Source organism: Leucoraja erinacea, chromosome 1 (genome assembly GCF_028641065.1).
Source record: "Leucoraja erinacea ecotype New England chromosome 1, Leri_hhj_1, whole genome shotgun sequence".
In the NCBI taxonomy this organism is placed as follows: Eukaryota; Metazoa; Chordata; class Chondrichthyes; order Rajiformes; family Rajidae; genus Leucoraja; species Leucoraja erinaceus.
Genome location: NC_073377.1, coordinates 63,943,816 through 63,960,886, shown reverse-complemented (window position 1 = coordinate 63,960,886; position 17,071 = coordinate 63,943,816). Strand labels below are relative to the sequence as shown.

Sequence of the window (17,071 nt, the reverse complement as noted above, 5' to 3'; positions counted from 1 at the left end):
TGGTTCCAGCGGCGGATTCTTTCTCAACCCCGGTCACGGCCCAATCCCAAGCCCCGGGCTCGGCCCTCACTCCAGCCCCAGCAACAGGCTCAGCCTCCCCCACCAGGTACAGGCGTCGGACACCGGCAGCCGTCACCACTCCTCGTTCCCCACGAGTGCTGGAGTGCCCCTCCCTCACGGATTGTCCCGTCCTGCCTTGCGAGTGCATTGTGACATCACTGGGTTTTTTTCCTCAGATGGGTGAGTTTTTGGGACTGTTTTTAAAATTTAAGGGATTAATAACTTCAGAGATATAGGTGGGAATGTGACGGGAAGATGTTTATCGCCACGACAGGAAAAATGTGAATAGGATATGTGTAAATGGGACGGCTGTGGCCTAGCGTTTGGAAGAAGATAGGAAAGATTGACATATCGTGGGCGGCACAAACAAGACAAAGACTTTTAGTTATATAGAGATAACAGTAATCCAGAATATCCACTTGTTTGGCACCACCAATGTCCTCTGTATGCTCAGTTTATTGGATGTCATACTGTATTTTATAGATTCAATTTGGGATTGAATGGATGTTTATGTTAATAATAACCAACATCACCCTTCCAGCAGTTATAGACAAAAGGTGAAGTAGTAGGCAATTCGGCCTTTTGAGCCAGCACCGCCATTCACTGTGATCATAGCTGATCATCCACAATCAGTGGATGATCAGCCATATACTGCATTCTACGATACAGTTATAAATTCTGAGCTGAATATTTTGAGATTATGGATATTATCACTTTGTGAAGACTGTTAGATTCTAAACTCCATATATTTGAAGATCGGTTAGGGTTTACAATCTGATCAAACTACTTCCTCGCCTTAGTGTTTCTTTTCTAAAATTCAATACTTTAACTAAATGGATTTACATTATGCTTGCAGGAGAATCCGGAGTTCGATTTACATTTTGAAAAGGTGTACAAGTGGCTTGCCAGCAGCATAGCAGAAAAAAATAGTTTTATTTCTTGCATTTGGAAACTTAATCAGCGATACCTTAGAAAGAAGATTGAATTTGTCAATGTTAGTTCACAGTTATTGGAAGGTAAGTCTCAGTGTGATGATGATCAACTTTTAATTTTAATAGAAATAATAATAATAATTGTCTTCACACTACTTAATTGTCCTATTTGTGTTATTCTTGTGACTTTTTTTCTTTCAGTCTCTTCATAACACAGCCCATTCTGTTCCATACATCGGTGCAACTCCCATTATATTTTCAGTTCAGTATTTAAATGACAGCTTTGTAAAGTTAAATCAAAACATTCAAGCAATGAATAAGGCTAATATAATCATTGATTTGCTGGTGATTTCTTTACATCAAGTCTAGTTTAACATTATTATGCTTTTGCACCATATTACTTTGTATACTTCATCTAAGCCTGAATTTTTTACAGGAATGCACAGCATGACCAGCTTATAGGATGCCTGTGATATAGAGCACTGTATAAATTCAACCTATTTTGAAAATTTATATTTTAGAGGCTTACAATTTAACATTTTGACCTAAATTTGAAATCCTTGGAGAAGATTTCTGATACGATGACATTATGTGAAAACACATGATAATGGTGGATATGGCAAATTGGGCAGTGTTGCAAATTCACTGTAAAATGCTGCCTTTTACAACCTATATTGCTATCTGTTGCAATAATGTTTCTATGCTTATCTTCCTTTAATCTTCTTTCTCTATTCTTTCTCTGCAAAGAACTTCCTAAAGTTACAGAAGGTTGGTAATGTTTTCTTATTTTTGTCATACTGGTATATACTATAATTTATATTCCACTTTGCATAATGCAGTCTAGGGGTTCACTTAAAGAAGTATGGTATCTTAAAAGTGCGTTTCATAACTTCAAAGCACGGCAAAAAATGTCACATGCATTTAATAATATAATAATATTGTACATTGTCATTGTACAAGAACAACGTGATTAAGATTGCAACCTCCGTATCAATGCTATAAAATAAATAAATAAGGCAAAAGTACAAATAGGTCCATGTACAAATAGGTCCAGTTTAAAAATGACAGCAGCTGTCACTGTGTTGAGATAAGTCAGTTGTGCCAGTTGATTATGGGGGCAAAGACAAATTCTGGTCTGGCACTTAACAGAATGATTCAGTGCAGTTGTAGCTCTCGGGGGAAAAAGCTATTTCTCATTCTGGAGGTGTGGGCGTAAAAGGCCTTATAACGTCTGCCAGATGGAAGAAGTTCAAATAGACGGTGGCATGGGTGTGTGGAGTCCTTACAGATGCTGATGGGTTTTCTAAGGCAACGTGCGTTGTAGATATCCTCCCAATGATCTTCTGTGTTCTGGAGACGACCCGCTGAAGATCTCTCCTATCTGCTGCTGTACAACTAACATGCCACACAGAGATGCAGTTTGTTAGGATGCTCTCTGTGGTGCAGCGGTAGAAAGTCACCAGCATCTGTTTGGGCAGACCAGCTTTTTTCAGCATCCTCAGGAAAAACAGCCATTGCTGTGCTTTCTTGACCAGAGCAGTGGTGTTGTTGGACCACGTGAGGTCCTCTGAAATGTGTGTGCTCAGAAACCTAAAGTTGGACACTCTCTCCGCTCTGTCCCCATTGGTGAAGACTGGAGTGTACTCATCATCCTGTGACCTTCTAAAGTTGATGATCAGCTCCGTGGTCTTAGCTATATTTAGGGACAGGTTGTTCTCTGAGCACCAGCTCGCCAGGTTCTGCACCTCTGCTCTGTAGACTGATTCATCGCCGTTGAAGATCGGCTCGATCACTGTTGTGTCACCACAAATTTAACGATGGTGTTAGCGGCGAATGCAGGAACACAGTCGTGTATGAGGAGGGAGTAGAAGATGGGGCTCAGTACGCAAACCTGTGGTGTGCCAGTACCCAGAGTAAAAGTGGAGGACACTATAGTTGGCATTTGGGCTATAAAAGGATGCTTAATGTATTTATATTTTGGAGAACTTCAAAGTAATCCTAATCCCTAAAAGTCAGAATTATTTACCTATTGTTTTTTTTTAAAGATTTTTTTTAATACTCCCTATTTTTATTATGTTGTGTATTATGTCCTTTTTTAATTGTAACGCTGCATGGTAAATTCACTTCACTGCACCTTATGGTGCACGTGACAAATAAATTTGAACTTGAACTTGAAGTATTATTCTGAACTTTTAACCTTACTTTTCAGATGCTGATAAATCTTTTGTGTATTTCTGGCTGTGTTAGCAAGTAGATGTTTACTGCAGGTCATTTTGGATCAGGGTGTGCGACTGTTTTAAGATTGCTGCCAAATACTGCAATTTTTGTTCATTGCTGGCCATTGGGGTATTGTTTTGCAATAGTGACCCATTTACGATTTCAGGCCATGTAGATCTGACCTCTGCCCATTGGGAACGTATAATAGATAGACACAAAATGCTGGGTAACTCAACAGGACAGGCAGCATCCCTGGAGAGAAGGAATGGGTAACGTTTTAGGTTGAGACGCTTTTGTGCGGAAGTACAAAGGAAATTGCATCGAGACTTCATGATAATGGCCTTGTTGCTGTTATAGTTTTTCTACTGCAGGGTACAAAATTTGTAGGGGGAGCTGCAGGGATGGTTTTAGCGTGGAAAGGGGATTGAAGGATAAGGGGGAAATCCTTTAAAACCATACTGCGTTGGAAGATCAGCACTTTCATGCTATATTAGAAAAGGCGCAGAGCGTCATTATATATGGAGAATGGAATCGGGACCTCTTTGCCCCAATCATTTGCATTTGCCAATCATCAGGCACCTGCTTATTCTTATCTCATTTTTCCTATCACACCCCCATCAATCCCTCCAACATCCCTTCCTGATTATCCTGCTACCCAATATCACCGGGCAATTTGCAGTAGCCAATTAACCAACCGGCCAGCATGTTTTAGAAGGTAGACAAAAATGCTGGAGAAACTTAGCAGATGAGGCAGCATCTATGGAGCGAAGGAATAGGCACGTTTCGGGTCGAAACCCTTCTTGAGACTGATGTGGGGGGCGGGAAAAAGAAAGGAAGAGGCGGAGACAGTAGGCTGTGGGAGAGCTGGGAAGGGGAGGGGAAGGAGGGAGAAAGCAAAGACTACCTGAAATTGGAGAAGTCAATGTTTATACTGCTGGGGTGTAAAGTACCCAAGCGAAATATGAGGTACTGCTCCTCCAATTTGTGGTGGGACTCACTCTGGCCATGGAGGAGGCCCAGGACAGAAAGGTCGGATTCAGAATGGGAGGGGGAGTTGAAGTGCTGGGCCACTGGGATAACAGGTTGGTTATTGCAAACTGAGCGTAGGTGTTGGGCGAAGCGATCGCCAAGCCTATGCTTGGTCTCACCGATATCGAGCAGTTGGAATCACCTGGAACAGCAGATGCAATAGATGAGGTTGGAGGCGGTGCAGGTGAACCTCTGCCTCACCTGGAAAGACTGATTGGGCCCTTGGATGGAGACGAGGGGGGAGGTAAAGCGGCAAGTGTAGCATTTCCTGTGGTTGCAAGGGAAAGTACCCGGGGAGGGAGTGGTTTGGGTGGGAAGGAACAAATTGACCAGGGAGTTACGGAGGGAACAGTCTCTGCGGAAAGCCGAAAGGGGAGGAGATGGGAAGATGTGGCCAGTGGTGGGATCCCTTTGGAGGTGGTGAAAATGTCGGAGGATTATCTGTTGTATGTGACGGCTGGTAGGGTGGAAGGTGAGGACTCTGCCCTTGTTACGAGTGGGGGAATGGAGAGTGAGTGCGGAGCTGCAGGATATAGAGGAGACCCTGGTGAGCGCCTCACCAATAGTCAAAGAGGGGAATCCCTGTTCCCTAAATAATAAGGACATTTCCGATGCCCTGGTTTGGAAAACCTCATCCAGGGTGCAGATGCGGCGCAGATGGAGGAATTGGGAGTAGGGGATAGGCATGTTTTAGACATGTGGGAAAAAATTGAAGTCCTTGTGGAAACTCAAATGATTTCCAGGAAAATGTGCAAACCCCATAGAGACAGCAGCTAAGGTCAGGTATCTGATGCAGTGAGGCAGCAGAACTACCTCCTCTGCTTCCGTGAATTGAATCTTTGAAGAAGTTGCAGGAGAAAATGTTGATTAAGAAATATGACTTGGTTGATTTGACAGGAGTTCCCTGTGGTATCGTTTAGTTGCAACCTTTGCTATTAAAGGTGGAGGATGATGTGGCAACTCTTGTACTGTAACTCTGGCAACAGTGTTACAGATAGAGGGTAAGATGAGTCTGTTGGACATTGATACAGGTCTTAACTGCAATTGGTTGAATGATGGGGCAGCTGGTGAGGTTCATGACTAGCATGCCATCAAGAAAACCCAACTAAATCAATGTGGGGAGACAAAATTGTGATATGTGCTACACACACACGAAATTGCACGCACGCGAAATTGCACGCACGCACACGCGCACCGGTTTGATGTTCACCTTTATGTTTTTCTCCTTGAGTTGTCACATGGTGAAGATCATTTCAACTGTATCTTTGAATGTCTTAGTGATTAGGTTGACAAATCTGAACCAAGTCACAAATTTATTTAACCAGAAAATCTTGTTCATTTCTAAATAAATATGTTAATAATAATAATAATAATTGGGTCATCTCTCATGTAAACTTCCTTCATTTCTATCAAGGAAACGGAAAGTACGAGGATATTTGACTCCTAAATAGTCAGAATTATTGTATTTTCTTTGTCACTTTGAACAAAATCTATTATTTAGTCGTTTTGTGAATTTCAGAGCAACTTTGATCTGCCAGCAGATAATCTAACCTGGGTTTTCTGGGATTTAGTCATTTGATTGCTGGGTGACCTGATGTTCATGACAACATTGACCAAGATTTTTCTGCTCCCATTAAATGAATGCCAGACACAGATGGTGACAGAAACGTAAATGAAACGGGTCATTTAAATGATGAACCTCAGCATCAGTGACAACGATGAATCGGTGTACAGGATGGAGGTGGAGCTGCTCACAGGTTGGTGCAAATCCCACAACCTCATTCTTAACGTGGGAAAAACTAAGAGATGGTGGCTGACTTCAGGAGGGCGGGGAAACATCCTTCTCTGTTCGACGGAGCTGATGTTGCTGGGCAGCATGAAGGACACTGATGTGTTGTGCTGGATGAGCCCAGCAGCGACTCACCCCCTCCGATCTACGGAAAGCAGCCTCCCCACCACACACATCTACGGACTTTTTACAGGGGGACTGTCTGTAGCATCATTTGCCCAACGGCACCAACTGGACAGGATAGTGAAGACCGCAAGCAGGATTATTGGTGTCCCATATACAAGAAGAGATGCATCAACAGAGCCATCCATCATCAAAGACCCTTACCACCCATCGCATGACTTTTTCACCATCCTCCCATCTGGGAAGAGAAACAGGAAATCAGCTGCAAAACGACAGGGCTCCTCATTTCCCAAATAAGACTGTTAAATGAACTTTCCCCCCCTCAGCATATGCACAAAACCCCACACACTGCATGCAGAGCCACTGTTGTGTCTGCATTCTGACGGCTTAAATGCTGAGATTAAATTGTTCATGACATTGGCTTTAGATTGGATGGACACTGAATACTTGAGAAAACATTTTTTGAAGCGCACATGACATTGGCTTTAGATTGGATAACATTTTTTTAAGCGCAATATTTTTTGTCTTTTGTTTCAATCTAATAATATTCATTGGTAGTGCTTTTTAAACGAGTCGAGTAATTTTGAATGTTTTTGATCAAAATATTTGGTTATATAGAGCCATTAAGATAGCTGATGAAACAATTCCTCACCAATGTCATTGTCATTTTGTCACAGTAGCCTCACAGTAGTTGAGGAGAGAGCTACTGTACTGCATTTTGCTGCTTTGGGTCTCACTATTGACCCAAGAGCTAAGCTTCTACTGGATGATTGTGTCTGGGATCTTGCTGAAAGAAACAATGTGGTCCAGTAGCAGCTAGTCACCTCGGGCAGCAAAACATATGCCTCATCAGCTTCATCGTAATGTTAGTAAATTGGAGGAATGATGTTATTTTAAACACTCTAAATCAGATAAAGGATTTTAAAGTATAAAGATAAAGTATCCCAAACTAGGGCATCGGAAGTGTCCTCATTATTTAGGGAACGGGGGTTCCCCTCTTCTACTATAGATGAGGCTCTCACCAGGGTCTCTTCTATACCCTGTAACTCTGCTCTCACTCCCCATACCCCTACTCGTAACAAGGACAGAGTCCCCCTTTTCCTCACCTTCCACCCTACCAGCCGTCACGTCCAACAAATAATCCTCTGACATTTTCACCACCTCCAACGGGATTCCACCACTCGCCACATCTTCCCATCTACTCCCTTTTTGGCTTTCCGCAGAAACCGCTCCCTCCATAACTTCCTGGTCAATTCGTCCCTTCCCACCCAACCACCCCCTCTACTGGCACTTTCCCTTGCAATCGCAGGAAATGCTGCACTTGGCGATTTACCTCCCCCTTTGACTCCATCCAAGGACCCAAGCACTTTCCAGGTGCGGCAGAGATTCACCTGCACCGCCTCCAACCTCATCTATTGCATTCGCTGCTCTAGGTGTCAGCTGTTCTACATCAGTGAGACCAAGCGTAGACTTGGCGATCGCTTCGCCCAAAATTATGTTATTTCTGTTTTTGGGCAAAGACTATTTGTACTTGTGCAAGTTTCTTTGTGCAAGCTTAATGCTCACAAGGTCTGATAATGTGTTATCCTTATTTTCTCATTTCTTTAATGCATAGTCCTGTTTAAAATTTGGTTATACGTTAAATTCTTGAGTACCTTCTCATCGCATGATGGAGTGAATTGGTTTTCATATCTTGCAGTTGGTTTTAATGAAATAACTTGCTAATGAAAACTGATTTCTCTACAGAATACATTTTCCTTTCATACATTGTAAATGCATATTTTTGGTATGTAAATATGGAAGTGAAATCAAGCACAAATCAATTAGCAGTTAAACATTTCTGGAATAAGCAACATGCTTGAATTTGAACCCTACTGTTTATACTCTGCTTTGTTCACAAATTAATTTTTTGTATTAATACTAAAAGAAGTCACTGACAGCAGGCAGGCTGGAGTACCGTAGGGCAGTTTTGTATTTCCACACCTGCACATTGCAGTGTGTTATCTGGTGCATGCAGCATTGGACTTGTAATTGAATCTGGGGCCATTCTAAATGTTGCTGAGGCAAGGAATTGAGCACACTGCACTTGGCCCTTTAGATTTATATCAGCTGCAGAAATGCTTAGGAGTTGCAAAACCTGTATATCTTCGGTATATACAGGATCACCACACTCATGCCCAATATAACACCAATGTATATACTTTTTTTGAAAGCATGAATTTTAACTGGAAAACAGTTATTTAAAAGCACCTCGTCAAGCTTTGAAATTTGAATCTATTTGATGAGGGATTGCTTTGTAAAATGTATTTTGTAATTAACTCTGAAGCTGAGGTTGTGATTCACAGGTTATGGTAGCTTTGTGGAAGTTTGCTTAGTAATCATTCTGCATCTGTGAATAGTGACAATGATTGTCAGCAGGATATTCACACTGTAGGTAACTCATACATTTCCACAATTTTGGATTGCAGGGCATGCCAGAAACCTGGTTAACATTGGTTATAGTTAGGACCCATATGTGGCATCCACTTCCCACTGTCATCCCATCTGATGCTGTTAACACAGTACTGACTAGAAGTATGACATATTCATTTACGGCCCTGCGCAACACAACACAGCATAAATTTGGCGATCAAGATAGTTACTTGATAAGCTAAATCAGCAAGCATGTAGGAAATGCAGGGTTCTGTAATGTTCAAGAAAATCATTTATTGTTCATCTGCCACACTTTGTAAGGTAAATACACAAAGTGACAAACCTACTTTTTAAAAATAAAGAAAGCTTCCAGACATTATTCTACCTTGATGTAGATTACAAGTAATAAGTCTTGTTAGTAGTTGTACTATTCCTTTTCATCTGTTTAATAGTGATTCTGTACTGTCTTTTACTATTTACTTTCCAAACCAAACTTTAATGTAATGAAGATTGATTAAATAATTTTACCAAATTTCTCCAGAGTCTGTTCCAAGTGGTGAAAACCAGAGTGTGGCCGGTGGGGATGAGGAATCCTTGGATGAATACCAGGAGTTGAATGCAAGAGAAGAACAAGATATTGAGATAATGATGGATGGTTGTGAATATGCCATTTCAAATGCTGAAGCATTCGCAGAAAAACTATCCAGCGAATTACAGGTGTTAGATGGGGTGAGTGTAGAATATTACATAGAACTAATTGCCTGCTTGATTTGATCATTTTATCTAGCGAAGAAACCTTGTCGAGTAAATGGAGTAATATCATATTTGGTGTCTGGTAAATTGTAAATATGTTAATATGTGGATCGATAATAAAATTGTGATTACTGGCTATGGCAAGCAGCATGATTATTTGCCATTATTTTTTTGGCTGTGTGTTTGATTGTCGAGATGGGCGATCAATTATCAAAAATGTAAAATCATCTTCTCAGGCTATGAATTTGGCCAACTGCATCAGCAATGGGACAACTAGGTTCTTGGCTGCACTTTGCCTGGGGAGTTGCTGTCTGCCACCTACCACTGGGTGGTTCGACAGGGAGATCTGTCTATTTAGCAAACACTGTTTATCTGCCACCATTTAAATGTACCCGGTGACACTGCAGGGGAAATGGTTAGCATAACCAGTGGTACTTGGAATACCCACTTAATTTCTCCCTCCTCTAAAAAGTATCAACAAAAGATTAAAGGAAGACAAAAATGCTGAGGAACTCAGCGGTTGAGACAGCATCTACGGAGAGAAGGAATAGGCAACATTTTGGGTCGATACCCTTCTTTATGTACTCTAGCAAAAAGATGAAAGGCCACCAGTTTGAGATATTTAACTAACACATTGTATGCACATTTATAATTTGTAAATTTATATTATGAATTACTTCCTATAAAAAATGGATTTTCAATGTGATTTTCTAACGATTTCAAATATTGAGATTGGATCTGACAAAGAGATAACAGGGCAACACCTAAAAGTAATTAGTGAAAAGACCTTGTTTTCCATAGCAAGTTTATAAAATAACTTGATTTAAGAGAAGAATAGTCTATAGGGTTTGAGAAGCTGAAACTCGACATTTAGGACAGTTCAAGAAATGAGATAAAACTATCTCCAATAAGTGGTATAAAAAGACGAAAAAATTGTTACCTTGTCACAGCGTATTTTGTGCAATATGGAATCTGCTTCTTTCCAGGCTAACATCCAATCGATAATGGCTTCGGAAAAGCAGGTGAACACTCTAATGCAGTTGCTGGATGAAGCTCTGAAAGAAGTGGATGAGATTGAGTATAAACTGAGCAGTTATGAAGAAATGCTACAAAGTGTAAAGGAGCAAATGGATCACATATCCCAAAGCAATGACCTCATACAACTCAGTAATACTAATAATGTGAAGCTCCTAGAGGAAATAGAGTTCCTTGTGGTATGTAAAATGTCCTTCCTCCTCATCTCCTCTCACTCATCATTATTTTTATCATGATTTTCTTGAGTTGGACAAATTCACCTGCTTCGACAATTTTGCTATAAAATTTTAAACCATGTGCTAGATATTCTTTGATCAATACGTTTATGTACTATGCAATAATTTGAAACTACAATTGACAACTTTCTGCACAGATTGGACTCTGGGAAATTGTAGCATGTTCCTTAAAGTAGTGCCCTTGCACATGCAGATCATTGATTGTGTAATTGTAATGTCTGTTGGCAACCGATAAATACTTTGTGCTATGACCAAGAGATGTTATGGTTTTCTGTCAAAACCTCAGCTGTTTCCTTTCTTGGACAGCAGCATGAGGTGCAGTTCTTTTGGCCCTGTTTAAGCCTGCAAAGATATCTAATACCTCTTAATGATAATTAGTTCAAGAGTTTCACAGTCCCTTTCCCTGAATTCTCTGCCTACAATGTCTATCTCAATAGTAAACAAAGTTGTGGTGTATTATTTGAGTCCTCACCTATATTTTCTATCTCAACAAAGGGATTGTCAATTTTGGCCCTACAGAGATAAGAATTTGTAATGAAAAAGGTTAGCAGGGGATAAGTATGAGTAGTATTGCATATTAGTATCATATGTATATCAAAACCAAATGCACTCACATTTACCATGGAGATGGTAGATGTTGACTTATTATGCTACAATTGTACTTTCACTCGTGGGAGCTGATAATTAAAACACAATATATTACTATGTAAATTGGTCTATGTAAAATGTGGACATTGGAATTTATTGAAAAGTGCATAAAGATATAATGTTCTTCATTAATTCCAAGCTTTTCTCTGTAATATTGTCTGGTACTCACCAGAAGGTGACGGTAAGGCTTTAATTGGAAAATATATGGAGCTTTCGGAACAATTAATAGATTGAAGTTTCAACCTTGGTTGTTTGAGTATCCACCCTCCTTACAATTTACTTTGCACCCTTTGTATCATTATTTAAATTGAATGCATTACACTTGCTTACATTATGTAAATTAATACTGGAAACCTGAGGCAAAAGCCTACAAATAGAAACACTGATCCATTTATAAATTCATGCATATTATGCTTTTATGAGATTAGAATCTAGATGGTACTCGTGCTTATTTTGCAGAATTATTTGGACCTATCCAAAGGCCACATTAAAGCCCTTACCGATGGGGATCTTTCTTCTTCTAAAGGTATTGAAGCATGCACCAATGCTGCAGAGGCCCTTCTACAGTGCATGAATGTGGCTCTTCGACCAGGTATTGTCACGGCGTTTTAATGATGGATTTATTTGTGTGCTATATGTAAATAATAATTGAGTCAAGAGTATTTTATTGTCATATGTACCAAAATGGAAGAATTAAACTCTTATTTGCAGCAGCACAACAAGTTTCAACACAACACTGTACTCAATAGATAATATAATAAACACAAAAGTTCAATATATTAAAAAAAACTGTATTGTGCAACAAAAAAAAACAGAGCCCAAAGCCCCTAGTACAATCAAGGCAGTTTGTAGTTGGAGTTTGTAGCATTCAATACGCTGATGGGTGTTTGGAAGAAGCAGTTCTTGAACCTGGAAATTACTGTTTTCGGTTTCCTAGCAGGAAAAGCTTTTTTAGATTTTAACTTTTTTGGGGGGTTTTCTATAGCATTTAATAATAATCCATGAACCCTACCAGGTTTATTCTGATAATTTTTTAGACACTGCATTTTATTTTTAATCCTGGCAAGCTAGCTAGAGCAGGATACGTTTTCAATTATTCTCGGAAAAAAGCAAATATTACAATTAATTTGCCTGTGAACCCTGTTCTTGCAGTCCCATGTTTATTTGTGCCATCAAAGGGAGGTCTTACTGACACCTAATTTTCTCATATAAAGGAGAATCAAATAGCTTTTTGTACATGTCCTCGAGTACATGTTCTCGAATCTTTTTCTTAGTGGAAATTGTGAATAGTTTAGTGAAAAAAGACACGTAGTGAAGGAGTAACTCAACAGTTCAGGTAGCATCTCTGGAGAAACTATAGTGAAACATGTTTGTTTTTGTAGGTTTGTAAGGGATCAAGACACAGTGTACATCTATAAAGCATACCTTGCAAAATGGACGCTGTGCTCATATTTTTGCTTTTAGCTTTCCTCAAGCTGCAAACATTTTTCGATTCTAAAAAAGACTGGGCTCTAAATTTAACCTGAGAATATGTTAAACACTAGATTATTTTAAAGTCCCAACAAGCCACATTAAGCAAAAACACCTCTGTGACTAGAAATATCGCAAATCTCACATTGACTTGTCTGTATTTGGTATCTTTAGACTTCTCATATGGTGAGCTACATTGACAAGGCACCACCTATTGGACATTGTTAAGGTTGAAACCCATGGACTAAGAGGGTTTATGGTCGTACAAGTTTTATAGGACAGTTGGGTAATGTACAATGGAATTCCCCAGTAAGTGGTTCTTGGAACAGAGCAAGTTACGAGGAGAACTGATAGAGGTATTTAACGATATATAAAGTCAACCAACATGTTCCCATTAGTGGAAAGATCACGAAATGGGGATGGAGGATAAAGTGAGTGGCAAAGAAACCAATGGTGGCATTAGGAAAAATTATTTTACCAAGCAACTAGTTAATTGAAGTAGCGGAGGCAGTTTCAATTGTTGTGTTTAAATATAACCGAATAATATCAGAAGGGAAATAATTTGTAGGAGAGTGTGTGAAGCATGAGCTGATTGCTTTTACACAAAGCTGGTGGACTCAACCTACCAAATGGTCTTCCTTGCAATCATTTTGTGATTCTGTGAATGATCATTGACAATGCGCGAGGCACGTCGTATTGGAATAGTTATTAACTAAACACTTATTTTGGATTTGGCTATATTGTTTGAAATGACTGGCTTGTCAATTGAGTTCAACACCCAAAAACATGTCTGCACAACTTCAGTCATGAGATCAGGACATAACTCAGAATGCAGTTTGTTTCAAGCCTTATGTGAATGAATTAAGAGACCAAGTTTGCATTAAATAAGTTATGGAGTACAATACCTGTTAAAGGTTAGTCATATGATTTCAGAGGAGAGGAAGTATTAACATAGAAACATAGAAATTAGGTGCAGGAGTAGGCCATTCGGCCCTTCGAGCCTGCACCGCCATTCAATATGACCATGGCTAATCATCCAACTCAGTATCCCGTACCTGCCTTCTCTCCATACCCTCTGATCCCCTTGGCCACAAGGGCCACATCTAACTCCCTCTTAAATATAGCCAATGAACTGGCCACAACTACCCTCTGTGGCAGAGAGTTCCAGAGATTCACCACTCTCTGTGTGAAAAAAGTTCTCCTCATCTTGGTTTTAAAGGATTTCCCCCTTATCCTTAAGCTGTGACCCCTTGTCCTGGACTTCCCCAACATCGGGAACAATTGCTAATGTTAACTAATGTTATTGCTAATGTTATTTCATTTGTTTTGCAAAATATGTGTAAAATCATTTATTTTACAGATATTCTGAAAGTTTTCTTTAATATGATTTTCGGATCATTTGTTCCAGGACATGAGGAGCTTCATGCAGTGAGACAGCAGCAACAACAATTCAGGGATCTGCGCGAACAGTTCGCCAGGAGACTGACCAACCATCTTAATAATGTCTTTGTTCAGCAGGTATGCCAAATGCTGATTGCTTTTCCATAATGTGTTTCTTGGAAATAAATATTCCATTTTATCTTGTTGGTGCCTAAATTCTCATCTTTCGTTTTTTTTATTGATCACATTTAAGTCATTGAAAGCTTTCTTTCATTTCAAATCATCCAAGATTATATCATAGAATCACAGAATAGTTATGGCACAGAAGAAGACCGGATCAGTTCATCCAATAGTACTGATTAATGTAAAGATATGATATCTGGGTGAAGATTCAGGCTTCAAATTGGTCAACAATTTTCAGCAGCCATCTCAAAGTGGCCAGCAATGGTTCATGATCAATCCTGCATGTGGAAGCTAAGATGCTTCTAATCACAAAAAGGAGAGCAGGAAATCATGGATCAGACTGCAATATTCTCATATGACAGATTGATTATAACAATTGATATTTACCAAAAATGGCAAGAGTTTTATTTAATGTTTTACATATCCAAGATTTTTCATCAAATTGCTTTTGTTTTTCACATCTTTTTTCACTAATTTTGGTTTGCATTTATGAACTAAATAAAAATGAATTTTTAGGGTCACTTCAATGATAGTGTGTAACAAATATGTATTCCTGGTTTTATGCTGATGTTATATGAATCTGTGTTCATAACTATTTTTATCTGAAGGACCTGGCAAAGAAGGTATAAATGACAGATGGAGTTAAATCCGACCATGGTGGAGGTCTTGCACTTTGGAGGGCAAATATAAGGGAAAATATACAATTAATGGCATCACCCATAGCAGCATTTGGCGTACAGCAGGATTTTTAATCCAATTCCATAACTCCCTGAAAGTGGCAACTCATGTAGATAGAGTGGTAAAGAAGGCATATGGTATGGTTTTCTTCATTAGTCGTGGCGTTGAGTATAAGAGTCAGAAAGTCATGATGCAGCTTTATAGAACTTTGGTTAGGCTTCATTTGGAACATTGCATGCAGTTCTTGTAGCCCCATTGCAAGAAGGATATGAAGGCTTTGGAAAGGGTGCAGAGGAGGTTTGCAGGATGAGACCTGGATTAGCTACAGGGTTCGGCAGACTTGCATCGTTTTCTCTGGAATGCTTCAGGGAGACCCGATAGAAATGTATAAAATTATTTGAGGCATAATGCGTAGTGGTAGAGTTGTTGCCTTGTAGCACCAGAGACCCTGGTTCGATCCTGACTATGGGTGCAGTCTCTACGGAGTTTGCGCATTCTCCCAGTAATTGTGTAGGTTTTCTCCGGGTGCTCTGGTTTACTCCCACATTCCAAAGACGTAAAGATTTGCAGGTTAATTGGCTTCTGTAAATTGTCGCTAGTGTGTAGTATAGAACTAGTGTATGGGTGATCATTGGTCAGCGAGGATGGTGGGCTGAGAGGCCTGTACCTACACTGTATCTCAAAACTAGGTAGGATAGATGGTCAGAACCATTTTACCCCCGGAATGGAACAACCAAATACCAGAGGGCATAGCTTTGAAGTGAGAGGGACAATGTTTAAAGAAAATATGTGGGGCAAGTTTTTTTTTACACAGAGCATGATGAGTGCCTGGAACTATTAACCACGATTGTTGATAACATTGTAACTTTGTAACTAATTTATAGACGTTAGTTTTTCACAAAGCCGCTTGTATATTTAGTGTTATCAGTATTCTTTCAGGCTCTGGTACATTTCTGCATCGGTTCGCCTTTTCATATATCACTCGTTTCATTTTTATTTTGTTTTAATCAGTTTACTCAGACTCTCACCCTATACTATCGCAGAGCCTCCTACCACTCAGTTTCTGTGAGTACACTGAGCATGAGGTACTTTTTCAGCTCTTGCGGCTGGTTGGGCTTTTAAATATTTGATTACTAAATGCAGCTTTCCACATGTGTGTTTTCAACAGGTATCTTTTTAACTGCAACAGCATAAAGTAATGCAAGTTTTGAGTGACAAACCTTCTCCCTTTCAGTAAATACATTAAAGGTTGCATTGGCAGTGCATTTGTCAGAAGGTTAATTTCATTTGCAAAGCTTAGCAATAGCTGATACCTCTACAAGCACTGCTTCCTAATCTTAGCATTTGTGATCTTCCATCATAACACTTACAAACTTTGAATTTTAAATCATTGTCCTTGTGTTTGGTTTAATATTTTGCATGAGATATTGATGGTTTTTGACAAAGAATGTTTTTTAAAACTCACCCTTGATGGAGTTTCACAGCTGCGAATTTGGGATTTTTTTTTCTATGTTAAAGATGTTGCCTGAATACAGTTTTTGGATGCTAGTTCATCTGTGGCAGTTTCTCCCAAACAGCCTCAGCCTAACAAGTTTTAAAGTTTAGAAACAGCTGGTAATATAAAACCCCTTTCTTAATAATAAATTATTAATTTGGTATATCAATAGAATACTTTGTTAAAGGAATTCTGCTATAATGTGTGTTTCCAAATTGGATATAATGCAATTGATGAATTAAGGAGCTCTATTTGTATTATGCAAGTCTAATTGGCAAGAACGTGATTTCAATCAAGGAGGGAATCGTATAAAAGTTACTTTAGAAATAGACAAGCAGGAAAAGAAAGCTGTCAGAGAAAATAACAGTTTCATGTAACCTTCAATGTCAGACTTCAATGTCTCTTATCTACAATTGACAGGCAATCATTTCTATTGACACTTACAAAATTATACTCTGTTAAACAATATAACATACAACCGTTGGTATTTTTCAACAAAAAATAATTTGTAGCTATTAAAGACCCTTTTTATTTTTGAAAATCCTGGAAAACAAAATTCTACTAGCCCCAAACTCACTTTTCTTCATTGATACTATAGTTTTTAATAATGCGGTTTTCTATAACGCAAGGT

The 17,071-nt window shown here is 39.3% G+C and overlaps 1 protein-coding gene across 2 annotated transcripts in view; it reads left to right on the top strand.

Moving 5' to 3' along the window:
• Positions 1-17,071, top strand: part of exoc1 (exocyst complex component 1) — a 66,155-nt gene that overhangs the window by 18,520 nt on the left and 30,564 nt on the right. For both annotated transcript variants that reach the window (XM_055635892.1, XM_055635883.1), the window contains exons 4-8: positions 917-1,076; positions 9,104-9,291; positions 10,302-10,529; positions 11,694-11,826; positions 14,113-14,222. In XM_055635892.1, coding sequence (XP_055491867.1) covers positions 917-1,076; positions 9,104-9,291; positions 10,302-10,529; positions 11,694-11,826; positions 14,113-14,222 — 819 coding nt within the window. The remainder of the gene's footprint in view (positions 1-916; positions 1,077-9,103; positions 9,292-10,301; positions 10,530-11,693; positions 11,827-14,112; positions 14,223-17,071) is intronic.